This window comes from Opisthorchis viverrini, assembly GCF_000715545.1.
Source record: "Opisthorchis viverrini unplaced genomic scaffold opera_v5_61, whole genome shotgun sequence".
NCBI classification, from domain to species: domain Eukaryota; kingdom Metazoa; phylum Platyhelminthes; class Trematoda; order Opisthorchiida; family Opisthorchiidae; genus Opisthorchis; species Opisthorchis viverrini.
The window spans coordinates 1,090,601-1,112,513 of NW_008751717.1; the positions used below are offsets into that span (position 1 = coordinate 1,090,601).

The 21,913-nt window shown below is 41.3% G+C and overlaps 2 protein-coding genes across 2 annotated transcripts in view; one reads left to right on the top strand and one right to left on the bottom strand.

The window, feature by feature from the left end:
• T265_03975 (hypothetical protein) overlaps nt 1-21,913 on the bottom strand; it is a gene marked incomplete at both ends in the record, with an annotated part of 58,683 nt that overhangs the window by 33,155 nt on the left and 3,615 nt on the right. The gene's annotated exons all lie outside the window — the stretch shown is intronic.
• The window catches only part of T265_03974 (hypothetical protein), a gene marked incomplete at both ends in the record, with an annotated part of 53,783 nt that overhangs the window by 31,122 nt on the left and 748 nt on the right, over nt 1-21,913 (top strand). The window contains 2 exons of the mRNA XM_009168581.1: nt 12,681-13,022; nt 15,922-15,966. Coding sequence (XP_009166845.1) covers nt 12,681-13,022; nt 15,922-15,966 — 387 coding nt within the window. The remainder of the gene's footprint in view (nt 1-12,680; nt 13,023-15,921; nt 15,967-21,913) is intronic.

Here is a 21,913-nt window from a genome sequence, read left to right on the forward strand (position 1 = left end):
AGCCTACAATCGAAAGTGAACCATCAGGACTTACTTCAAGGCTCTACCTACGTGGCTACGAATCACGAGACAAATGTCAATCTGTAAAGTACGTGTCCAAGATCATTCTAAGCAGGTCTGCATTCTTCTGTCAGTACTGTTATATTCTCTGCCCAGTGTTCCATTGGGAGCTTTCTAACATTGGGTCTGTTTACATTCGAGGCAGCAAAGGCCGGCACAAACATTTCACAAAATTAGCCTAAACAAAACGCCTTAGTTCCTTTCAGTACCCTCTCTAGTTACAGAGTTTCCTTGAAATGAACAGGAGGTGTAAAAGATCCCGTAAGATAAAGAAAAAGATATGATTTGTGTGTGTTTCACTTATGATCTTTGCTGCGGTACGTAATCATACTGCCCTGATTGGTCAGACTCTGGATTTGACAACCAATTCGTATTCCTTGACATTTCTTGCACTTCTCCTCGCGGTTGACCCTGCCGTTTGGACTGTCTCTTTCATGCTCGACCGTGTTACTTTATTCGATAGGGTTTCCGATCTCCTGCTCTTGAAGTTGCACAACTTTATCAATTCTAATTTCCTGACTGATTTACTCAACCATAGAATGCCATACTTTCAGAAATTCGCTTGCGAGTGTGGTATCTTCACACGTCATACATCTTATGGCTTCCATTTTGAAACGTTGGCCCTACTTATCTTCAGCTGCGACAGCCTTGCGTTCGGCAATGCATTTGAATAACTTTTCTAGTTTATTTAATCCAGAGTTCGTTGAATTTGCTTTGCTCTATCTGGTGATCAACACTCCTTTGGTACCCTTTGGGGTTTCGCCCGTCAACGTTTGATTCTATCCTCTCGATGTGACACTTGGGTCACTGAATTTTTCTGTGATTGTAATGTGCATGCTGTTTGTTCAGTTACATTACTAATGCAGGGAGGGAGGCAATGAACCGTATGTATTGGGTACGGACGCAGATCTAGTTAAATCACCTTTAAAAGTGATCACCGCACTGAAGTGCTCGGTTTCGACCGATCCCATTGACAAGTTTTTCCGATGGGCTTAATCATGTACTCAAGCAGTCAGTCCGAATCACGTTTACTGAAGCTCTTGCATACGTGAACTTTATCCAAACGCACATGGTAAACATGGTGAATTCCAGTTCGCGAAAGACTTTTGGCCCTCATTATTTCAATTTCTCTTAAGCAAACAAGGTCTTCTGCTTATTCTATTGACGTGCACTGCTGTCTCGAGATCAGGAGACAGCTCGAAGCAGAGTTGTGCGTGTCTAGCAAACGATCACAATGGAGAAAAGACTAATCAAATCGATACGGTCAAACTTCCCCTAAATCAGGCAAGTGGTGTCTGTATTCTGGGACATGTGAGACTCGATAGTGTGAAGCGTATGCATGCGCTGTTATGCGGCTGCCATCTGGAGAGGGAATTATTTGTCTTCCCATTGGTTTGTGGAAAAAATCCAGCTAACAACAATTTCCTACATTCCAGGCAACAGAAGTTTTGGATGGGCATTTCAGGAAGTATACGCCAATTGTGGATAGCTTTAATTAGATTTCGATTTACAAATGACTGTAAAATGCAACAGCCTAACAACAAAACAGCAATCAGGACTAATATTTTTAGAATCGACTTTTTTACCTCAAGTGATTGACGTACGTAAGCTCCAATCTGTACACATGGGAATGGAAGACTTCAACATCATCCGAGCTATACTAGGTGGTGTGAATCGCACGTCTAAATATGGAACTTCATGGAATGTGTCCTGGCCTTTTTAAGGGTGCAGCAGTATTTTCATAAATATCCTGCGGAAACAATCCATTACGGGTGAAAGGATGTTGATTGCAATCACACTGGGTCCCCCAAATCGTCACCGAAATTGCATCAAAACTGTTTGGCATCCAAAAGTCGTGCAGTCCAACATGAGCGCATAACAGACTTAGTCACTTGTTTCGGACGAACAATTTACAGTCAATCGCTTTTGGGAGTTATCGTAAGCTAGGCTTCTCCCGGGAGTAGTGCACAAGCTCGGCCTGACGCAAAAACACCAACTCAGTCAGCAAATAATGTGTCAGACACGGCCCTCTGCTTCACAGAATTATCCACTTTACTTAAAATCACATTCCAAAAGACGATGGCGAAAAATGTGGGCTGGATATTTTCGTGTCAGTTGGTGCCGTAATATCCGTGGGATTTTGAGTGTTTCAAAGTCAGGTAGACAGGAAGGACAGCTGACTGTTACGACTGTGAGATACTAGAATGTCTGGATGAACAGAAGCAAAAAAATTGTATTGCAGACGTGGATCCATATACGAGACTCATCACAACGGTAAATAATCCCATGAGAAGCCTCGATATACACAGTAATCACAAGTCACTTGTGTGGTAACAGAATACAGATTAGCGATTTTCTAACACAACTACGAAAAATTCTCTGCTCTGGTTTATGAGTAGATGAATTTCCAGCAAGCATTTTGGAATTCGGAGATGCCAGAATTATTGTATACTGTGGCTCAGTTAGGTGGTCCTTCCGATACGCAAAGAATCACCTGCATAATCTCCTTCAGCTGCTCAAACTATACCAAAATACAGGTCTTGTTTAACAATGAGAGCAATCCATCAAGTCTGAGATGCATTTCGCAACTGACGAAGACCGTTTTGCTGCACGCTACGCGTAGAATCAAACAAAATGGTTCCATCCTAACAAACTACAGGTTGCTCCTTGCGGGATTCAAGAAATTTAAACAAATATGAAATGATGCGAGATGAGATGCAGTTCTTGAATGTTCAGGTAAAGACTCAAATAGACATGGCACTAGCCGAAATCCCTCCAGCCATATCTTCTGGCTTTCGCACCGGGCTCTGTCGAAAGTTTCAGTCATGATAATGATTGCCTACACAAGCAGCATTTCTATCATAAGCCCCTGACCATAGACTTGGAAGGCATTATTGAAAGTATCCGCAAGAGAATTACTCTTCAAGTGAACAAATTTTTGTTATGTCAAGGTGTTAAGCTCTCAAAACTCTTTTGCGAACAGATGAGGACCATTGTATTAACATATATGCGATGCCGTGGCTTTACGTATCCCAACAAGTGCAGACAGTGAGAGAATACTTTTCCGTAAAAGTGTCTGAGAACAACTTGTGGATTTCCTGTCTTAATCAGTCTATCATGTAGAGAATATGGAGCGGAACAATACACGAATTTTCGACCCAAAATTAAAGGGGCTAAGTTGGTTAGTGATGAAAAAACATCGTATCAACCGCAGAAATGTTCCAGTTCTCGACGTTCCTATCATTGTGAACCAACTTTGTGAGGAGAAAAGTAGTCGGAAGCATAAACCACAGAAAACAAGGATTGGCTGGTATCTAGCTTCATACTAGGTAACTCACGGAACACCGCATTTCAACGCTTTTTTCAATAAGTACAAATCATCTAGAGGGAGACTCACGAAAATGTCGCTACTCTAGAGACCCTAGTGCTTAAGCTGTTCAACTACTTGACACAGCGATCAGCTTTAATCAACCCAGGACGGTTTGTACACAAGTAACCCTCAATACTACTGAACAATAATTTATTAGGGCTTTGTCATCCTTGACACAGCGATCAGCTTTAATCAACCCAGGACGGTTTGTACACAAGTAACCCTCAATACTATTGAACAATAATTTATTAGGGGCTTTGTCATCAAGCTCAAGTTCCCACTGCTGAGGTCAGATAAAAATTAAGTTACAACATAAAAGTCTATGGGGCTTGTTGTCCTAATCAGCACCGACTTTGAAGCTGGGCGTGCCGCGTCGTGGGTTTTATTTTGGTTAATTCCTGCTTCAGCACCTCAAGCAGCCGTAAATGAACGAACATGTCCGTCCTGGTGGCATCACAATATCCAATTTTGTAACCAGTCGAATATACATGGTTGTTACGTTCCACATACATTACTGTTTTGTGGCCAAATAGTCTGTTAAAGCCCATAAGAAGAGGATTGCAAACATGTTGTAAGCATACCCTCAATTTTAGAAAACAAGCAGGACAAGTGAAACAGGATAGCCGAAAGTCTTTCACTCTTGGTGTTGTTCCATTATTCACAACCCTACTTTTCCAAAAACGGATCAAGTACCGTGTTCTGTAGTCCTCACATTCGTCGATACAACAGTGTTCAGAAGGTTTAAACTTTTAATATTATGGTTGAATAATGTTTCAGTTTGTATGCTCAGCAGAGGCTAAACTCAGTGATCCTGGATCGTTAAGTATATCCATAAAGCAAGGTGATCCGGCAAGCAAATCAACCACCGAAAAATAATTAGGTCAGCAGAAGTGAGGCATAATATAAAAACCATGAGCTGGGCTTCGAAGACCAGTTAGAGTAGCGGACAAAGCAGTGCCACAAAAACGTTAGAAGTGTAGATCCTCACATTTCAGTGGAAACAGATAACAAACATTTGTGCCACAAACACGTAAAATATGTTTTTACACAAGAACAACACAAAACTCTAAAGAGCATATTTTGATGCAAATATCGTGCGCGTCTTTAATGCTCTTTGGTACAAAAGAGACGCAGGAAAAACTTTAGATAAAATAATCAGGCTAACGCAATCAAATGTCTCCTTATATTTATGAAAATATACCCAGATATTACAGAAATAGACTCATCTGCAAATAAATCTGGCTTTGTGAGACTCACCTGAAACCCAGCTGATTACCTCGTTTATGATGTTTCCAAGCGATATTTCGAATCTCGTACCAAATGAAATATGATGCAGCCTAATGCAGCACATTCAGTTGCTTGGAAACACCACAAACGAGAGATTTAGTTGGGTTCCAGGTGAGTCTCTCGCAAAACAAAATTTGTTTGCAAAAGAATGTACTTCACTATTTTCGTGCAATTCGGTTCCAAGTAGAACATAAGGCCGACGGAAACTCGGGGACTTCGCCTAAATGATGAGTCCCAAGAAGGGCGAAATTGGTCGTCGACTGTCGAAAAATTTTCAGCAAACTTATGAGTAGCACATTACTTATCCCAGGTAGCTTTATTTCCTTCCTTCCCGGTGGAGAAGTCCCTGTTTACCGTCTGTTTGTCGACCACTGTTTCTTCTTTGTGCGTCTTTTATTTAGCGAAAGTTGCTCAAAGATAACTAAAGGCTTTGGTATCCAGCCCTGGAAAAATGTTGGATAAGTCTATCTAAATCTATGGCTAATACTTTGAACTTAACAGATAGGTAACCTGTTTTCCAGTGTCCAAAACAGAGGTTGTCATTTGTCATTCGATTACACTCACTCTATGGGAAATTGTGAACAAGTTTAAAACAAGAGTAGGTTGTGAAATAGTACGTAAATATGAATCGACTAGCTAGAGGACATTAGGTTCTGCACACAATACACCGGCTTTGTTTATACTCAGTCTTGCGTCGTGCGAACTAAACAGTATACTGTTTACTGCTATACACCTTTTCCGCATGCTTGGACGATCTCTGTACAACGCTAAATCAGACTTTTTCCATACGCAGTGAATCTAAGTTCAATCAGCGTATCATCAGCACGTAATTTCTACCCTGCTTCAAGATAAGAGATGATTCCCTCCTCTAGACGATACCTTCTAATATCATATGTTAAGGTGTCTATCAAAGCAGGGGATAATAACCATGAAAATCTCATAACCAAGCATCGATTTTCTACAAAATCACCCGTGAAAAACACAAACAGTCAGAGTTAAGGTACCATGACCAAGTGAGATCCATTGAAAACCTCCCGCCTGTTCTTCTCGCGTGTAAACCACGATTGGGCTCTTTTCGCACAACCACGTGAAGGGTGGAAGAGAGCCAGAGGCGGTCAAACAGCGAGCTGGCAGCTAAGTATAAAAGCCATTACCATAAAACTCAGCTGCGCTGGTCACTGCCGTCTTCCTGGATGGGGACCCCGAGACGGGCCACACCAGTGGCTAGAGACATTGTCAGACATGACCCAGTCGCGCCCTCAATGGCGCTCGTGCATCCAAGCTATTGCTTCAATGCATAGCTCCTTTTCCAAACCCCCCAGTTGACAGTGGTGGCCCCCCCCCCATCTCCCCCCCCCCCCCCCCCAAATCATCAGTGAACGAAATTGCAGCAGCTACAACCAATGTACGACGAGCACGCGGTTATTACAGCTGACAATGATAATAATAATAATAATAATAATAATGATAATGGTGATGGTGATGATGATGATGATGATGATGCTGATGATGAAACCACAAGTGCGCTAAATAAACGTTACAAAACTGCTGACATCATTATTCTGACTCTGCCGCAAAAGACAATTTAAAATGCCATACTGAATTTATTGCTTTCAGGATGTGAGTGTTTCAGGGAGTAGTGCACCCCAGTAAATCGCACTTCAGACACCGAACGACCGTGTAGACCTTCCTTACATGAGAATGGCATTTTTCGTCTGTTCAAAAAATAGATCAAAGCAAACACTTCTTCGGTGTGTATTCCCGGAATGGCCTTGGAATATCCACAAATCGAGGCCGGTTACTAGATTTCAATGTTCTGGATATAAGGTCAGCGATTTACAGTACAGTACACGCTTATAAGCTTAAAAGGATCCTCTAGTAAAGTAAACGAACACTACGCAATTATGACACTCCACTATATGCGAATTTCACCCCGGCTAAAATTACAACAAAGCCATTAAAGAGAGCTTTTTTTATAAATCTTACCAAGTATGTTAATGAACATACTCCTAGATTTGTTAGAGAAAATCGACAACCTTCCAGATTTTAAATGTTTTATCCCACGTTTAGATTTTTTTGTGCTTTTTTAATGCATTTACCATCGTGCTTCTATTCGTTTTACTCAAAAAAGGCTAATATTTTCATATAGACCACGCAAAGATGTCAAAACTAACCATGGTGTTACGGTTTATGTGCCTCCTTCACCTTATGAGAACCAATTGCACGGTAGCTAATATCAGGCCTTAACCATTTGGATGTCTTGCCTACACAGTCTTCTGGTTCTCCAGGTTCATGGTTTGAATGTGGGGCAACTTCCTCTGTAGAGATGGCAGTGCACAGGCATCTCACGCCAAATAATGCTGCCTGGCGGTTGGACATTCCAGACGAAGGCTTTGATTGAGGACCTTGACTGTCGTATTGTCTAGGTCTGGGCAGTGACAAAATCCCAACCCACGTACAACTACGATTCTACGGCAGCAAATCATCAGGGTTGGAGTCTTACGTTATGTCTTCGATGGTGTGGTTCATAGTCCTGTTTTGTGCATTTTAATAACTTAGAAAATTGGATACCGCTTGCAGTTTGTACCCACAACAATTGCTGACACACTGAATTGGCCAAGTTTTTGGTTACATGGATTTCAGGAAAGTAATTCAAACAAGTTACTAATGAGGTCAGAAAGACTGACAACAACACCACATATTTTTCTGGGATTAATTCTGGGAGGCAATGTGATAATAGCGTTTCAGAGGGAACAAAGTTTGGAAACCGGTGAATTTAATGTTGTATTGTTTGGTGCCTGAAATTGTCTAATTTTCGCACACCGAAAGGCCTGATATCATGTGGTTTTTGCAGGTTAGCAAGCCTCATGTAGGAATCTTGTTTAATCCAGTCTTTTTGACATCCAATTACAAATCACCGCTAGTCATTCACGATAAATTATCATCAAATGAGTATAGAGATTAGCCACATCTTCGTAAGATCCCAGATAATACCAATCAAAACTTGGAACTCCAGTGAAAGCTAAGAGTGTTCCTCACAGATCCAAACACTGGGCGTTTCAGAAACATCTATTGCCTCTTTTTCGGTTCCTACTTACTGTCATTCATTTTCAAATCTCAAGGCTTCCCAGAATTCACTAAACACCTTAGCTTGCTCCACACGAAAACATCACAAAGCAGAATAGAAAAGTCTCCGTTGAACGTACTGATGAATCAGACCATGGTACAGTATGTTAGTGGGTTATTGACTCACAGATCGGAACCACTGGTTGGGTTTCTGGTATAATTAAAATACGTCCTCATTATGTAAGTAGGGACGCTTGAATTGTTTCTGAAGCACGAATTATTACTCAATGAGAATTTCATACCTAAATGAAACCGACCTCAGGCAAGGCCAAGGTAACGTGAGTTCAGAAAAGGTCACGAGATTAAACGTGAAAGTTAAGAGAAAATCAGTATTCCGCCAAATGCAAATGAATTGTCCAACCTCATTTTCACTCTCCTTCAAGTTGGAGTACCTGCTGAAACACTTCTCAGAGTTCCAGGAACGAGCATTTCCATTGCATACAGTATCTTTTATGAACACAACAAACGATACAGAATCACTTTCCTCAATGTACCTGACAGTGGTTCAAAACGAATGTATCCCGAAGAATTTTGTGGCTCCTTCTGCCATGCCTACGTATACATTCTTCAGATTTACTGCAAATACAATGTCCAGCCATCAACAGAATCGCCCTATTTCAAACCTATTCGTGAAAGAAATACTGTGAATCACAAACGGATAACTGTTTGTTGGTTTAGCCTATTTTACCTAAGTAGGATTTTGACGGGTTTGCCTTCTCTGATAGCGTCAATGCTATTAGACCCATAGATGAAACTGAATCTCAAGGGATGTGTGTATCAAGCTACAGTACGGGCTGTTTTGTTGTATGGCTGTGAGACTTGGCTGAGACGCCTATGGCGTCAGAATGGTTTATCCCTGAATCTGAAGGGGCGTGTGTATCAAGCTACAGTACGGGCTGTTTTGTTGTATGGCTGTGAGACTTGGCCTATTCGAGTAGCGGACCTGAGACGTCTTCAGGTGTTCGACAATCGTTGTCTGAGAACCATAGCTCGTGTGGGTTGGTGTCGGCGAATCCGTAACGAGGCAGTTAGAAAGCGTGTTTTCGGTTGTGTAACGGGTACTTCCATTGAAGAATGTGTCCAGCACCAGAAGCTGCGTTGGTTGGGACATGTGTTACGTATGCCGAACCATCGTTTGCCGAAGAGAGTGCTGTTTTCCATGTCCAATCAGAGCGGCGTAAACAGAGAGGTGGCCAGCCCTTGACTTGGCAGAGGAGTATGAAGGAGATCACGAAGCTCTTGGGTGCTGTCAGTGCTACTCGCCTTCCAGAATGAGGACCGCATGATCCTCACTGTACCTGGTTGAGGACACCACAATATATGGCTGCCAACCGATGTCAGTAGCGTTCTTGTTGTCTGTTTTTTATCCAAATCCTCTGAGTGAATGTCTGGAGGTATAGGCACCTCGGAATGATTGTGATAAGCTAGCACAAAGTCCCTTCCCCGTCCGCCTTTACTCTTTTCTTTACAATAAGGCTTTTAAATAAATCATGGTTGTATGACAGCATTGCATTGGTGTTGAACACTGATGTCATGTTGCTGTGTCTTGTGTTGCCACATGGAGTTAGTGTTTCCAGCTCCCTTACTGGTGGTCTCAAATGTCAGATGGAATTCAACGTACCTAACACTTGAATCTGAGGAATCGCTACAGTCTTCCCTATGCTGGACGAGAAATAGCCATAAGCAGAAAGAGGTGTATTGATCAGACAGACGTTACGTTCACGATAAATGTGGGAATATCCTATTTTTAAACACAAACGAACATTGTAAATAATCTTTCAGAATTCCTATTCTGATTGTCACATATCCCAGTATTTGTTCACATTGTTTGCACTAACTACCTACGTCGAATTATGACATAAACGGTCGTAAAATGTATACAATTAATTACGTGCAGTTGAAAGCTGTGTAAACGTTAGTGTTTGCATTAGAGGAAGACGGCCGGTAACACTGTCATTTTAAGACCATTTGGGTAGCATATGCGCAGCCATTCACTATTTAACCGACATGATATTTCGTGTCTCGCTCTGCGAAAAATTGTGCAGCAATGAAGGACATGCAAACATTCAGACAGACGGCTGAGATTATATAGTTTTTATCTGGGTATTCTGTTTAACGCACCTATCGATTTCTCGTTTGCCTCCTACGCGCATGTCCCACCTTACTGCACCTGCAACTGTGGGGGTGTTTCTGCTATTGTTTCGCCAACTGCCATGATTAACTCGAAGGAAACTAAACGAAAGTGGCGGGTATTCGAATCAAGAATACATTGCTTAAGTAACAAAAGAAACTGGCTGTAATGTTTATCTAGATGGCGTCTGTTAAACCTCGCCTGCCGAAAAGTCGCAAATACAAGCTGTGGTAAGAAATCAATTTAATATGGTTCCACCCCAGAACGGAACTATCAATTCAAGTAAATCTTATCTTTTTTAAGTTAGTTGGAAAAATATCCTTCATTGGAACCGTCTGCCAGCTGGTCAGAATTCGGAAGCCAAATATTCGACAACAATAAGCTTGCTATTTCTTTTTGTTATCCATAGGCGATTAGGTCTGCAAAATTCTTGCAAATAGGTATTCAGGTAGGCTGGTCTACATTCGGATTGTAATACTGGCTGATGGCATGAATGACATTCTTTTGACCCGTTAGTTTTGTACTTGAAAATATCGGAGAACAGACTTTGAGACTCTGCGGATTTCAATGCATTCATCGGCTTTCTGGAACACGTGATATGTATGGGAGCAAGTGTTCCATGAAGTGATTGGCTTGACAAGGATATTTCTCAAAAGCACGCTGACAGTCCATAAACTGAAGCAAATAACAATTGTTTCTGGGTGATAATTATGGGCTACTTGAATGCAAACAGCGTAGTGGTTCTGGACTATCACTCATTTATGTGCATTTGAGGTTCCTGTCGAAATAAAACCTAGTCAGGTAGACGTTAGCTTTTATGGTCGAACTGGGTGAAAATATTAGGTTTTCTTCGAACCGTACTGACACAGACTTTGGGCTGGGCTCCAGAACGTTTGAAGCTTATAAAACACGCATTGCGTACGCATGTGACCCTTATCAAAGTATTTCCCAGCTACCCCCTTAATGTCTGATCGGTTAGTTTCTTTTCCCTCTCAAACTACAGTGCTCTTGACACGAGAGTAGTTATCTATGTATCGGACAGATGAAAACGGAGCGAAAATGATGATGAGAGGATTTGAGCATTCCCGAAGAGCAATCCTCTGTCCCTATTGTCTGGGTTAGGATTCGTCAGGTGAATGTGTCAGCGTCGATCACCTGTCGTTTGATTGGCAGTTTATACTGTCTACTGAAACACCAGAATGGAAGTCAGTGCACTGATGTAGGTGGCATACAGGTATCGGAACACTCCTCTGCTTGGTCCAAAAGAGGGAAAAGTCATAAAATTCGGCTCTTTGGAGCAACCGTAGGTACAATAAACAAGGCCAGTACGCCGCAGAATTTACCAGATTCGCTGAAACACGAAACCGCTCACATTCTTAAAGACGCTGCATCAAAATGTCGTCAACAGGCTCGGTTTGTTGTAATTCAGAGTGAAGAGCGTTATTCGAAGCTTGCAGAATATGATGAGCCCTCCGAAGTGCTGGAAAGCTTGAAGGCACGATTTTTCCGGACCAATCAACTCCTCCGTCTGTCAAAACACTGAAGCATTTTTCAGAGCTTCTTCTGCAAGGAACACCAAAATACTGATGTTGCTATACTGACAGACACTTACATACCTGTATTGTCGTATGTCTTTCAGAATAACCTTCAATCAAATGCCCCTAAACTCATCTAAGCGTACGTCTTCAATGATGGAGAATAAAGTAGTATTTTGAATCAGATACTAGCAAACATCCCCTTTCAGACCGTTTGCCTGCATTGTATGTGGTAGTCTTTGGACATGTGTGACGGTTGAAAGTTCTATTCTACCCCACTACCTCAGCTTACTTTACCTGTTGGTCTACTGAGGATTCGCTGGATCAAGAATTGTTTGACTTGTGTGGGATTTGATCTTGACTGCGAACAACAAACCAGCAGCCAATTAGGTCTCAATGAGGATGCATGACATTTGAAACCAGCCACCTCTCCATGCTACCCAACATCATAACAAAAGTTGAAAAGCGATGAACCGAGGGGATGGTTTTGGATATTTTATTTGTCTTGAGGAAAAAACCTGAATGGGACAAACATGAAAGGGTTTTCCGAACTTTTTAAGACCCTCGTGGTTATTATTATTGGAGAACCGGTAAGAGCTGAGAGACAAATATTAGAGACTTCAACTTAAGGCATTCCAGTTTTTGGAACAAAAACATGCAGTCACTGCCTTTACAGCATTTGGAAACGTCCGAAGGGTTCCGGATACTATCGGAAGATGGCTACACATCACTCACAATTGTACCAGCAGAGTAGTTGTAACAATTTGCAACGCTCTTTGTACTGTGTATATTTTTCTCACAAAAGCGCTATACTGAATGCGTGTGAAACATCAAAAAGCGCCCAAAAAGTACACTACTGAAAAGCGAGAGTTGGAAATCTCCTGTCTAGAACGCGAGTAACAGTATTAAACCCTGATCAGGAACTGTAATGAAGAAGTAACCTCACTCTACTTAAAAAGAAATCAAACAATTTAGCAATCCTGTCAGTTTCGTTGTCCGACATCATGGAATAATGCCAAAGAAGTTCCAGCTATTCATATGAGAACGTTTACATGTTGCTCAGACTGTATTTGTTTCCAGAACCAATTTTTTGTCTGTCCATTGTCAACGACTAAGCTGCTACCACGGTAACTATTTATTCGTTCCTCGTTCGGTATTTGTTCACTCCTAGCGAGTAGTGATCATCGATCTTAGAAAAAGACCATTTACAGGCACACCCACAAGAGCAAACGGTATGGAGTTCTTTAACCAACAAAACAAAAACAACAAAACACGCTCCTTTCAGGCCAGCAAACTCATTGGCAATGCTGAAATGGTCGAGGTCACTAGTCTGAGCAACATCAAGGATTCAAAGACCACTGAACATCCGTCAAAGTTCCAGAGTGTACCTAGCAAAGTTGTTGGTCGTTACCCAGTAGTAGACGTTGCTCACAGGGCTCTATTTAACCACTTTAGCCATGACTCAGTAGGTGTGCTAACCTCATCGCTGCGCACATGGTCAGTCAGACATAAGGTAATTGATCATTCATCTACTAAGGAGTGCCACACCAGTGTGCCGCATCAACACGCACATGACAACAGAGCATGAACGATGTTTTTTCTCTCAGTGAAGGGGTTCTTTGTTCGATGCGAAACTGCGCCGGAAGCGATTGATCAAACACCCTAATTAGGGCAACTGTTTGCGTGTGAGTTTATCAGGGCAGTGCGGTCATCTCACTGGTCCGTTTGATTTTTCTGCGGTAACCAATAGCACGGCGGTTGTTTTGTAAGCGGCATCCACAAGGCCAATATCCCGTCCTAAAACTACTCATGGCTTTATTATTTACCGTATATACACATGTGTAGGCGTCCATGCGTATGCATCTCTATTTGCGGTGTCCACCAATATGCTCTATGCATCCAAGGTTAGCCACGACTGAGGTCCATTCTAATAAGAACTAGCTTGGACTTGAGAGAATCTTTGGCACTTTAACAAGGCTATCCCACGTGTCTTCGTTTTGAGATCTCCGCCACAGAAAGATCAGGATGCAGTGCTCTTTTTTACTTCGTTACCTGCGTTATACTAACTAAAATACATATACACGTCATGATATAATTTTGAAGACAGCCCAAATTCTCATGAAATTATCCATGTTTAAGCCGCAAAAACTTCCGAGTTGAAACTTTCAAAAATTTGTCCCTCAGTCTAAAAAGTCAAGTGGGTATTCAAAGATCTCGTGAGTCCCTCGATCAGAGCGTAGTTCGAAATTTGTCTACCAAGTCACTCACATTCAAAGTTTTCGTGTTCGTTCACCGGTCCTCCTTGAAAGGTCCTACTAATGGGCTATTCGGACCGACAGCAGCAGAATCGTTGCCGTTACAATCCTCCGCGCTGTCTTACGCTTTAATCTGTTAAGTCACACTGACGTTCATGTAAGCCTGGTGCGCTCGTCAACCCACTGATCCACTTGAAGCGTAGGCCAGCTTATGCCTTGGAACTTGCGTGATCTGCTTACAATCCTCCGCGCTGTCTTACGCTTTATTCTGTTAAGTCACACTGACGTTCAGGTAAGCCTGGTGCGTTCGTCAACCCACTGATCCACTTGAAGCATAGGCCATCTTATGCCTTGGAACTTGCGTGATCTGTACCCATAAGATTTATTTTGTTCGTGTTATCATTTGTTGGCCTTGATTCTGCTCAGGAATGGCGTTTCACGATGAGCTGTACCATTTGATAAGGAGAAGAGAGATGTCTTATTGTTTGTTCAATAGTTCCAAATCAATAAATTCTAATGTCACGCGACAGTTAAAACGACCCGGAAACGCTATGTTGCGTTATTCAAAGACATGAGATATCATCGTTAACAAAATATGAGATGAGAAAGCTTAGTTTTCTTGTTACAGAACCAACGTCAGAAAATTTAGTTGATATTAGTTTGCATACAGAGTTGGAAACAGTAAGCAATGTAGTTGTGCCTGCAGAAAGAGTATACAGAGTTCTGGGGCTGTGATATTTATGAAAAATCAGAACTCTACTGAGTTCGCGTGGCTTCGAGTTTGGCAACAAAACTTTCAGTCAGAAGGCTCCTTCAGCTATAATTACCATAAAAATCAAGTCTTGCGAGAAGGTGCTGCATGTGTGAAAATAGCATTTAAGGTATATAGGCACAAAAGAGTTAAATTTTAATCGAGGTTTTCTTGGCCTGCGTAATTGGTAAATTAGCAATATAGGATTGTTTTCTAGTGTCCAGTGCATAAACAATGCGTTGAGTCGACGTTTAAGGAGGCTACCACTCCGGTGTTATACTTTAAACCAGATTTGGATGGCATTGTTTCGGTGGTACAAAGTTTCTGGAGTAATGAACTTGCAGTCCGCATTTCAGCCCGTGAACCGTACCAGCAAGTAGGGTGTATCTAGGTGAAAAATAATATGGCACTCAAATGCATTCGCAAACACAAATTAAAATACCACCGATCGGTATGTAAGAGAGGTTCGTGGAGAGATTTCGGACGGTGTCCTTGGCATTCATTGTAACACATTGGCAATACCAAAACAAGAAACGGTCCTAATTTTTGTTGCATCCGGATGAAACCATATTCCCTACACAGGTTACACTTCTCAAATATTATCTAACCGATGTATTATACCATTCACACCTAGCTAAGAGAACAGTGACATAAGTCCCTTATTCCAAGAATAAGGAAGTCGACAGAAAGCATAGAGTTACGCTAGAGGAAGCCTGCATTTTAATGCTGATAAAACCCTTCGTCACACCGAACCAAATCGTCCTAACATGGACATTTTTCAAAAAAGCGATTCATCTGAAAGGATCGCTNCAAAACAAGAAACGGTCCTAATTTTTGCTGCATCCGGATAAAACCATATTCCCTACACAGGTTACACTTCTCAAATATTATCCAACCGATGTATTATACCATTCACACCTAGCTAAGAGAACAGTGACATAAGTCCCTTATTCCAAGAATAAGGAAGTCGACAGAAAGCATAGAGTTACGCTAGAGTAAGCCTGCATTTTAATGCTGATAAAACCCTTCCTCGCACCGGACCAAATCGTCCTAACATGGACATTCTTCAAACAAGCGATTCATCTGAAAGGATCGCTTGAATTTCAGAATGAAAAGAGTACCACTGGTTTAGTTTTGACGATGTAACAAATACAGCGGAGATTTTCCGAAGAAAACCAAGGGACATATGTTCTGTTCGTTGATTTCTCCAAGGTCTTTGCTTAAGCGAACAGAGAATACGCTTTGGCCGTCACCCCGGAGAAGTCTTACTCAATAAATTTGTCAATATTGTCAGTGTTTTTATCTTGGGATAAAGCATAATATTCAAGTTTTTGGGAAACTGCCCGCAATTTGCAACATTGGTACCTGAATGGGTAAAATTTACATTATATCCCTAACTTTATTAGGGTTCTGCTCAACTTCACTATACACGAAGATCCCAAGAAATCCAAGTGTGTTATTTAATATCCTCTGTTAATCACCCATTCGAATCACACAGCTACCTGACAGTGTCAGTTTTTATGACAAATGTACTAGTGTGTATTTTTAGGCGGAATTACAGCGTCCTACGACAACGTTCGAATCTACAGAATCCCGTTTTGTCCTGCTTCCAACAAGTATTCCAAGGTATTTGTAATGGCACGAAAAATTTAGCAATCGGGACATTGCGGGGCAATGGCAGCGTGACTCAGAATACCGTAGTCTATCCGGCGACCAACTGATCAATGATGGGTTAAACGCCTAAATACCGAGGGCTAATGCCGAATGCTGAGGGCTTCGACCACCATCTGCGGTTTGACACAAACGTTACCTTTCATCGTACTACCACACTGTCTGCAAATTTCCACGGCAGCCAGACATGAGAGGTATGTGGGCAGCATATAGAAAACCTAGATCGAATTCATGCACAATCTTTGTGGCGAATCACGCAAACCAAACCATATCGTGAAAAATCACATGCTTTATAGGGCAAAACTATACAGAGTCGAGACTACGTTTACTGACGACCAGCTGAGAAGGTCGTAGTACCATGAGTTGCACACAATCAAGGCGAAGTAGTTATTTGCATAATCTAGATGTTTGTGGGAGGATTGATTCATAAATATAAATATACACTTATATTTATTCACTCATTTATTGATAATATATATATATATATATTATTATCATATTATGATCATAGATTATGTTATATATGCTAAATATTACGCTATATTATGACATATTATTATCATATCACAATAATATATGTGATCCGCCTCATTTAAATGTCTTTCAAAACTTTGTTATGGTTTGATATCCTAAATTCCCACCTAGTGCTGCGTATATTCTGGAATAGTGAGAGTTCAATAGCAACGTAACTGGTGAAACAGTGCTTTCTTACTTTCCCAGTTTCAATTTAGCCATGTGTTTTATTACGGGCTGAATTTCCCTTCCTTGTACAGAAGTAAACATCCATGTTTCTTGCTGGTTTTGTGTATGGCACTTCATACAATCCAGTTGTAATGTAATCCAGCCGCGAGACCAGTTTTACGAAAAACAGAAAACCCATTTTGAGACAAGCTAGAAGAATCGACTGCGTTAACTTTATTGTGAGTACAATCCATTAGCATCATTATATAAGTGGAAGAGAGGAAAAATCTGATAGCCAGAATCTGGGAAGGCCAAAATAGTTACATGCTGGTAATTTGTAAGCATTCGAGCAACCCGAAAATTGGCCGGTTCGGGAGAAATTTTTTTGTGAATACACCTTCGAGCAGCAAGCATGCTACATATTGTTTGAACTGCAATAGTCTGAGGAGAGATACCGAAACAGAAAGAGTTCTTACAATGTTTGTTGACAGTCGTGATGTGTATTATATGACGGAGGATCAAGGAAATTCTGCATAACAACTTTTCTTTTGGGAGGTATTACTGTTGAAATTTCAGCCACAACACAGGGGTTATTCATCCACATGAGTGGAATTTCGTAGCCGAGTAACAAAATCCTGCTCAATCTTAAACGGGCCTACCGCGCTTACAACTTGATACTTTATACGGTTTTAATGTTTTTCTGAATTTCGTGACCATTCTTGAGTTTTCGCCCTTTAAGTATTCGCCAAAGTTTGTTTCAACTAACGAATTTGTATCAAATGGTAAAGAAATCGACTCATTATACCCGAAAACACCGGTCCGTTAGGATGTTTGTCATTCTGGACCATGTGTAAAATGCTCATATTTCCAGTTAGTTAAATCAGTTGACTTAATCATTAGCTCGTCAAAAATAAAGCAAGGCGTCACAAGATACACAAACTGCGGGAATGCAGTCCGATCCAGTTTTGCTGCATTTAGGTTATCTGGATGTGTGGGACAATCAAGAGCAAACGAAAATTCACATTCGCACGCAAGTGAAACGCGCATTTTCTGCTAGCCATAGTGCGTATATCGTCATCAGACATCGATTATTTGTGAGCATTCTGGCTGACAGATTTCCACTAATACATACGAATACGGGCTATATTCGTTTTTAGACGACAGCTCGGTTCAATACCATGTATATCTATGGTACACTGGGATGTCAGTACAACTAAGCGGAAAAATTGCTCGATACAAACGGTGAGAGCATAAAATAACATTGCGCCTTCGAGTACAACTTGCACGTACTGAAGACAGGTAACAAAACATCCGCCCCAATTGTAAGCAAGAACATTTTACAAAGGTTATTCTGTAGTTTTTTGCCAAGTACGGACCTTCTGGGGAATTGTGAAATTGTGAAAATTTCATAATAATAATAATTTCATGATTTATCTGAGTTGGACGGATTAACTCGTTTATTGATCTACTATCCAAGGTACGCTTAGATGAACTCCACACGTGTAAGGAAAAATCAGACGCAATGTAGAATATCTGCCAGCTGCTACAAGGTCATGCACCATTTCATGGACGCTGTTGGATGAGCCATTTGGAAGTACGAGTAAGCTCATTTAAACAATTCGTCATTACTTGGGTATTATGGTGGTATTAGCCAGCCTATGTGCATGAACCCGCTTCAAATTACTGGGAACTCCTCCCTTTTCACAATTAAGTATTCCGCATCTCCCAAACAGTTCCTTATCCAACTTGAGGTTAGCGATCAACCTAAATTCGAACCTAAACAGGGATATCGAACAGTTACGCTCAAACGTATGTGAGGTCAAACATAAATTTAACACACGGAGAATATCAGTTAATTAGTAGATTTCCTATACTTAGGAAACATATTAGTGTGGAAGACCGTCAGGCGCATCTCCAACCTTTTAGGGGATGCATTCGCTTGAATGACTCAAATTTTTCGAGTACTGGGTGTTTCATTAGGTTGTTCGGTGACATCTTTTCAGTTTTTAACTATTTGCCATACCTGACAACATGTATACAAGCTCTTCAAACCGCCTTATTTGATTCGCCAAGACCTACAACTTATCTGTTTAGGAAAAGGATTACACACATGTAGTGTATCAGTATTAGTGAAGCTGCTTCCATTCAGAAATGACAGTCGCTTATTGCTTGGTGGTTGGCTTCGAGTCATTTGTTACTTTCAGTCAGGTGTACGGCAGGCGTATGGTTCGCACCGGAATATTATTTGTCATCAGAAAATTGTTTCTTGTCCGCTTACCGAAGGGTTTTGCTATCAAGGAGGGTTCATACTGCCGAAAAACCTGGTCTCAAAAATCCCGTTGAACGTGCATTTTGGTGGATGTTTCAGGCGTTGTCGTATTCGCCGTAAGAACCGAAACCTCTCATTTTTCAAGGGTTTCCTTAAGGTAGATGCCTTATTATAAGGATCGACTGACAACACAAGCCCTGAAACCAGTCGGATGGTTATGCTGATTCACGCCATTTGCTGTAGCATGAGTGTGTTGGTCTCACTACATAATAAAGTTTGACATAACTCAGCCAGTGTATGTGTCAACTGTGCAAGTAAGCAAGCCGAGTAACTTGGGTCAAGTATGCATGTTAACCAAGTCATTAAGTTTATGTAGTTAATTAATGTCCTAAGTATGTCACGTCCGATCGATATCCCTCCTGAAGAAAGTATCGTTCGCATCTGTTGCCCTATTAGCTTCCAAATGAATATATATTTAAATACATTGGTCCACTTATTTCGAAGCTACAAAACGGTTAATCAAAATGTTTAATACGTTAATTCATTGTTCCAGACGTAAATGGAATCTGATATCAAATGTGTTTGAAATCTACGTGCCAAAAGGCAAGCACGATTACCTTGAATGCAGATTCAGCATGCAACAAACTGGTATGTACCCATCTTCATTCTTCTTCGTTACTGAACTACACTGAACTGGGTTTATTAAGTAAGTTTACTTCTCAGCAGATTGTAGCGTGTATTAATTTTAATCAATAACCTCTGACTTGTCCTTCATTAGTGGGTCCCGTGCACTGGTGACAAAATGGGATACATGTGAAATTTTTCCTTCCATCGGTCGAAATACCCATTGCTTAACAAGTAGACCGGAAGTTTAAAAGTAAATTATTACCATCCTAGGCAGTAACCAGACAGGGTGGAGGCCGGAAAAACCTTTATGAAAAGCAACGTTTAACCCAAGTAGCCCGTCACGTCCGGCCTGTCTCACAAATCCATTCAGTACATTCAGTACATTTCGAGTTAGTTGATTTTAATCGGTTAGGTGTTATGGGATCTGTGTAAGAGTTTGAAAATTCATTATCTTAGTGTTCAAAATGAGACAGGGATGAGGATTAGTACGCCTTTATGCACGTTTAAGACACGTTTGCCGCGAACGCTAACGTAACTTGGCCCCAGAGCTCCTCAGTCATTCGTGTTTAAGTAATTTAGGAAAATCCAACGGTGTGTGGTGTATCTGTAACCGCAGCTTTGTTTGAAAAAATAGGAACGGAGGATTCTTTTAATTTTAATCGGGAATGTTAACTTCCACCATTAAGAAGTTGTATTTACCTAGAGTCGTGAAACGCGTAAGAAGGTAAACAAAAGTCGAACAAACTGGTAAAATGCTTGGACGCCCGGGAAATCGGGATGGTACATGAGTTTTGTCCACATTCTGGTGAGGGGCAAACCGTTGCTTTCAGGCTAATTTTGTCTAGTATTTTTGAATTTCTGAAAAAATGCTGGTAGCATAGTTTCTTGACTCTTTTACACTCAGTCGTCTTCTCTTGAGGAAGGTCAAGGTTGGCGCGCTCTCCAGTATGTGCTGGGTGCAAAAAGGGCATCTAAATGGACGGGCCAGAATACGCCTTCAATTGGGGGATTCTCGGAGGGGGGTTCTGCATCCTATCTTGCAAGCTTCCATAATTTTGTGCCGCAATGCCGATTGTTCACCAGCTTCACCCAGGGGTTGGACAGCGCTATATCTGACTGTTTTCCCTGCTCCACTGCCTTCGTGTTGGATGAAGCGTCGCCAACAAGGAAACATAACAGCTTTACCGCAACTGAGAGGGTTCAAAAGTACAAAGGCCTTGCGTTGTATTTCGAAGGGTGCCGATTGGCTATCTGGTTGGTATTTGGTGGAGTTTGAGGGTCTTAGTAGGTTTCGGGTATTCCGGGATAACCTATAGGAATCTGACCTTAACAGACATTCTCATCTGGCTCTAGTCACTCACCAGCAGTTTATTATTTTCTTCAACGTCTCCTCTCTACATTCTTTGTCCACATCAAAGTTATTTTAGGATGAACTCAGAGTTACCCAAAGAATTTGCTATTCACCAATAGTTATAAATAGTCATTTGAAGTAAAACTAAAAGGACTATTGTAATTTCCATACAGGTGACTGAGGGGTATGCTTCAACGGATGCTTCGCAACGTAAAGCATCCTAAGTATTGCGGATCTAAGAATGCAAAATGTAGTGAAACGTGTTGCAAAGTGTAAAATAACTGAGATCATGTGCAGTCGAGAATAGGCTAAATAGCATTATCGTGTCCCTTAAACAAAACGGTGAAAATCAGAGTAAACACACCTCACTAAACACTCTTGACCGCAAGTTGTCAACAAAAAATAAGCTCAAGTTTTCGTACTCATCAGTATTTAGGCTCCCACAGCTTGTTATAAATGCCTTGCCCGATTGGTCTAGCTGCAGTACACTTGAATCTGTGCTCTTTATAGGCCCGATAAGTGGTGCTCAATTAGGAAAGCCACTTCTATATTCGGGAGAGATCGTAAACGATGAGGTGACAGAAACAAAGGGCTCAGCTGATAGCAGTTCCAGCCGAATGCCTTTAGGCTTGCACCCAAGTGACTTGCTAGAACTCAGCTTAAGACTTGCCGTCTGTCAATCAAGACTACGTTTCTTGGTAGTGATGCATCAGAGTGAGAACCGATTGAATAAACGTAAAAGAGAGATAGTGGTTTTTTTAAGCACGAGCTTCTAACCGCTAGCACCCCACATTTGAGC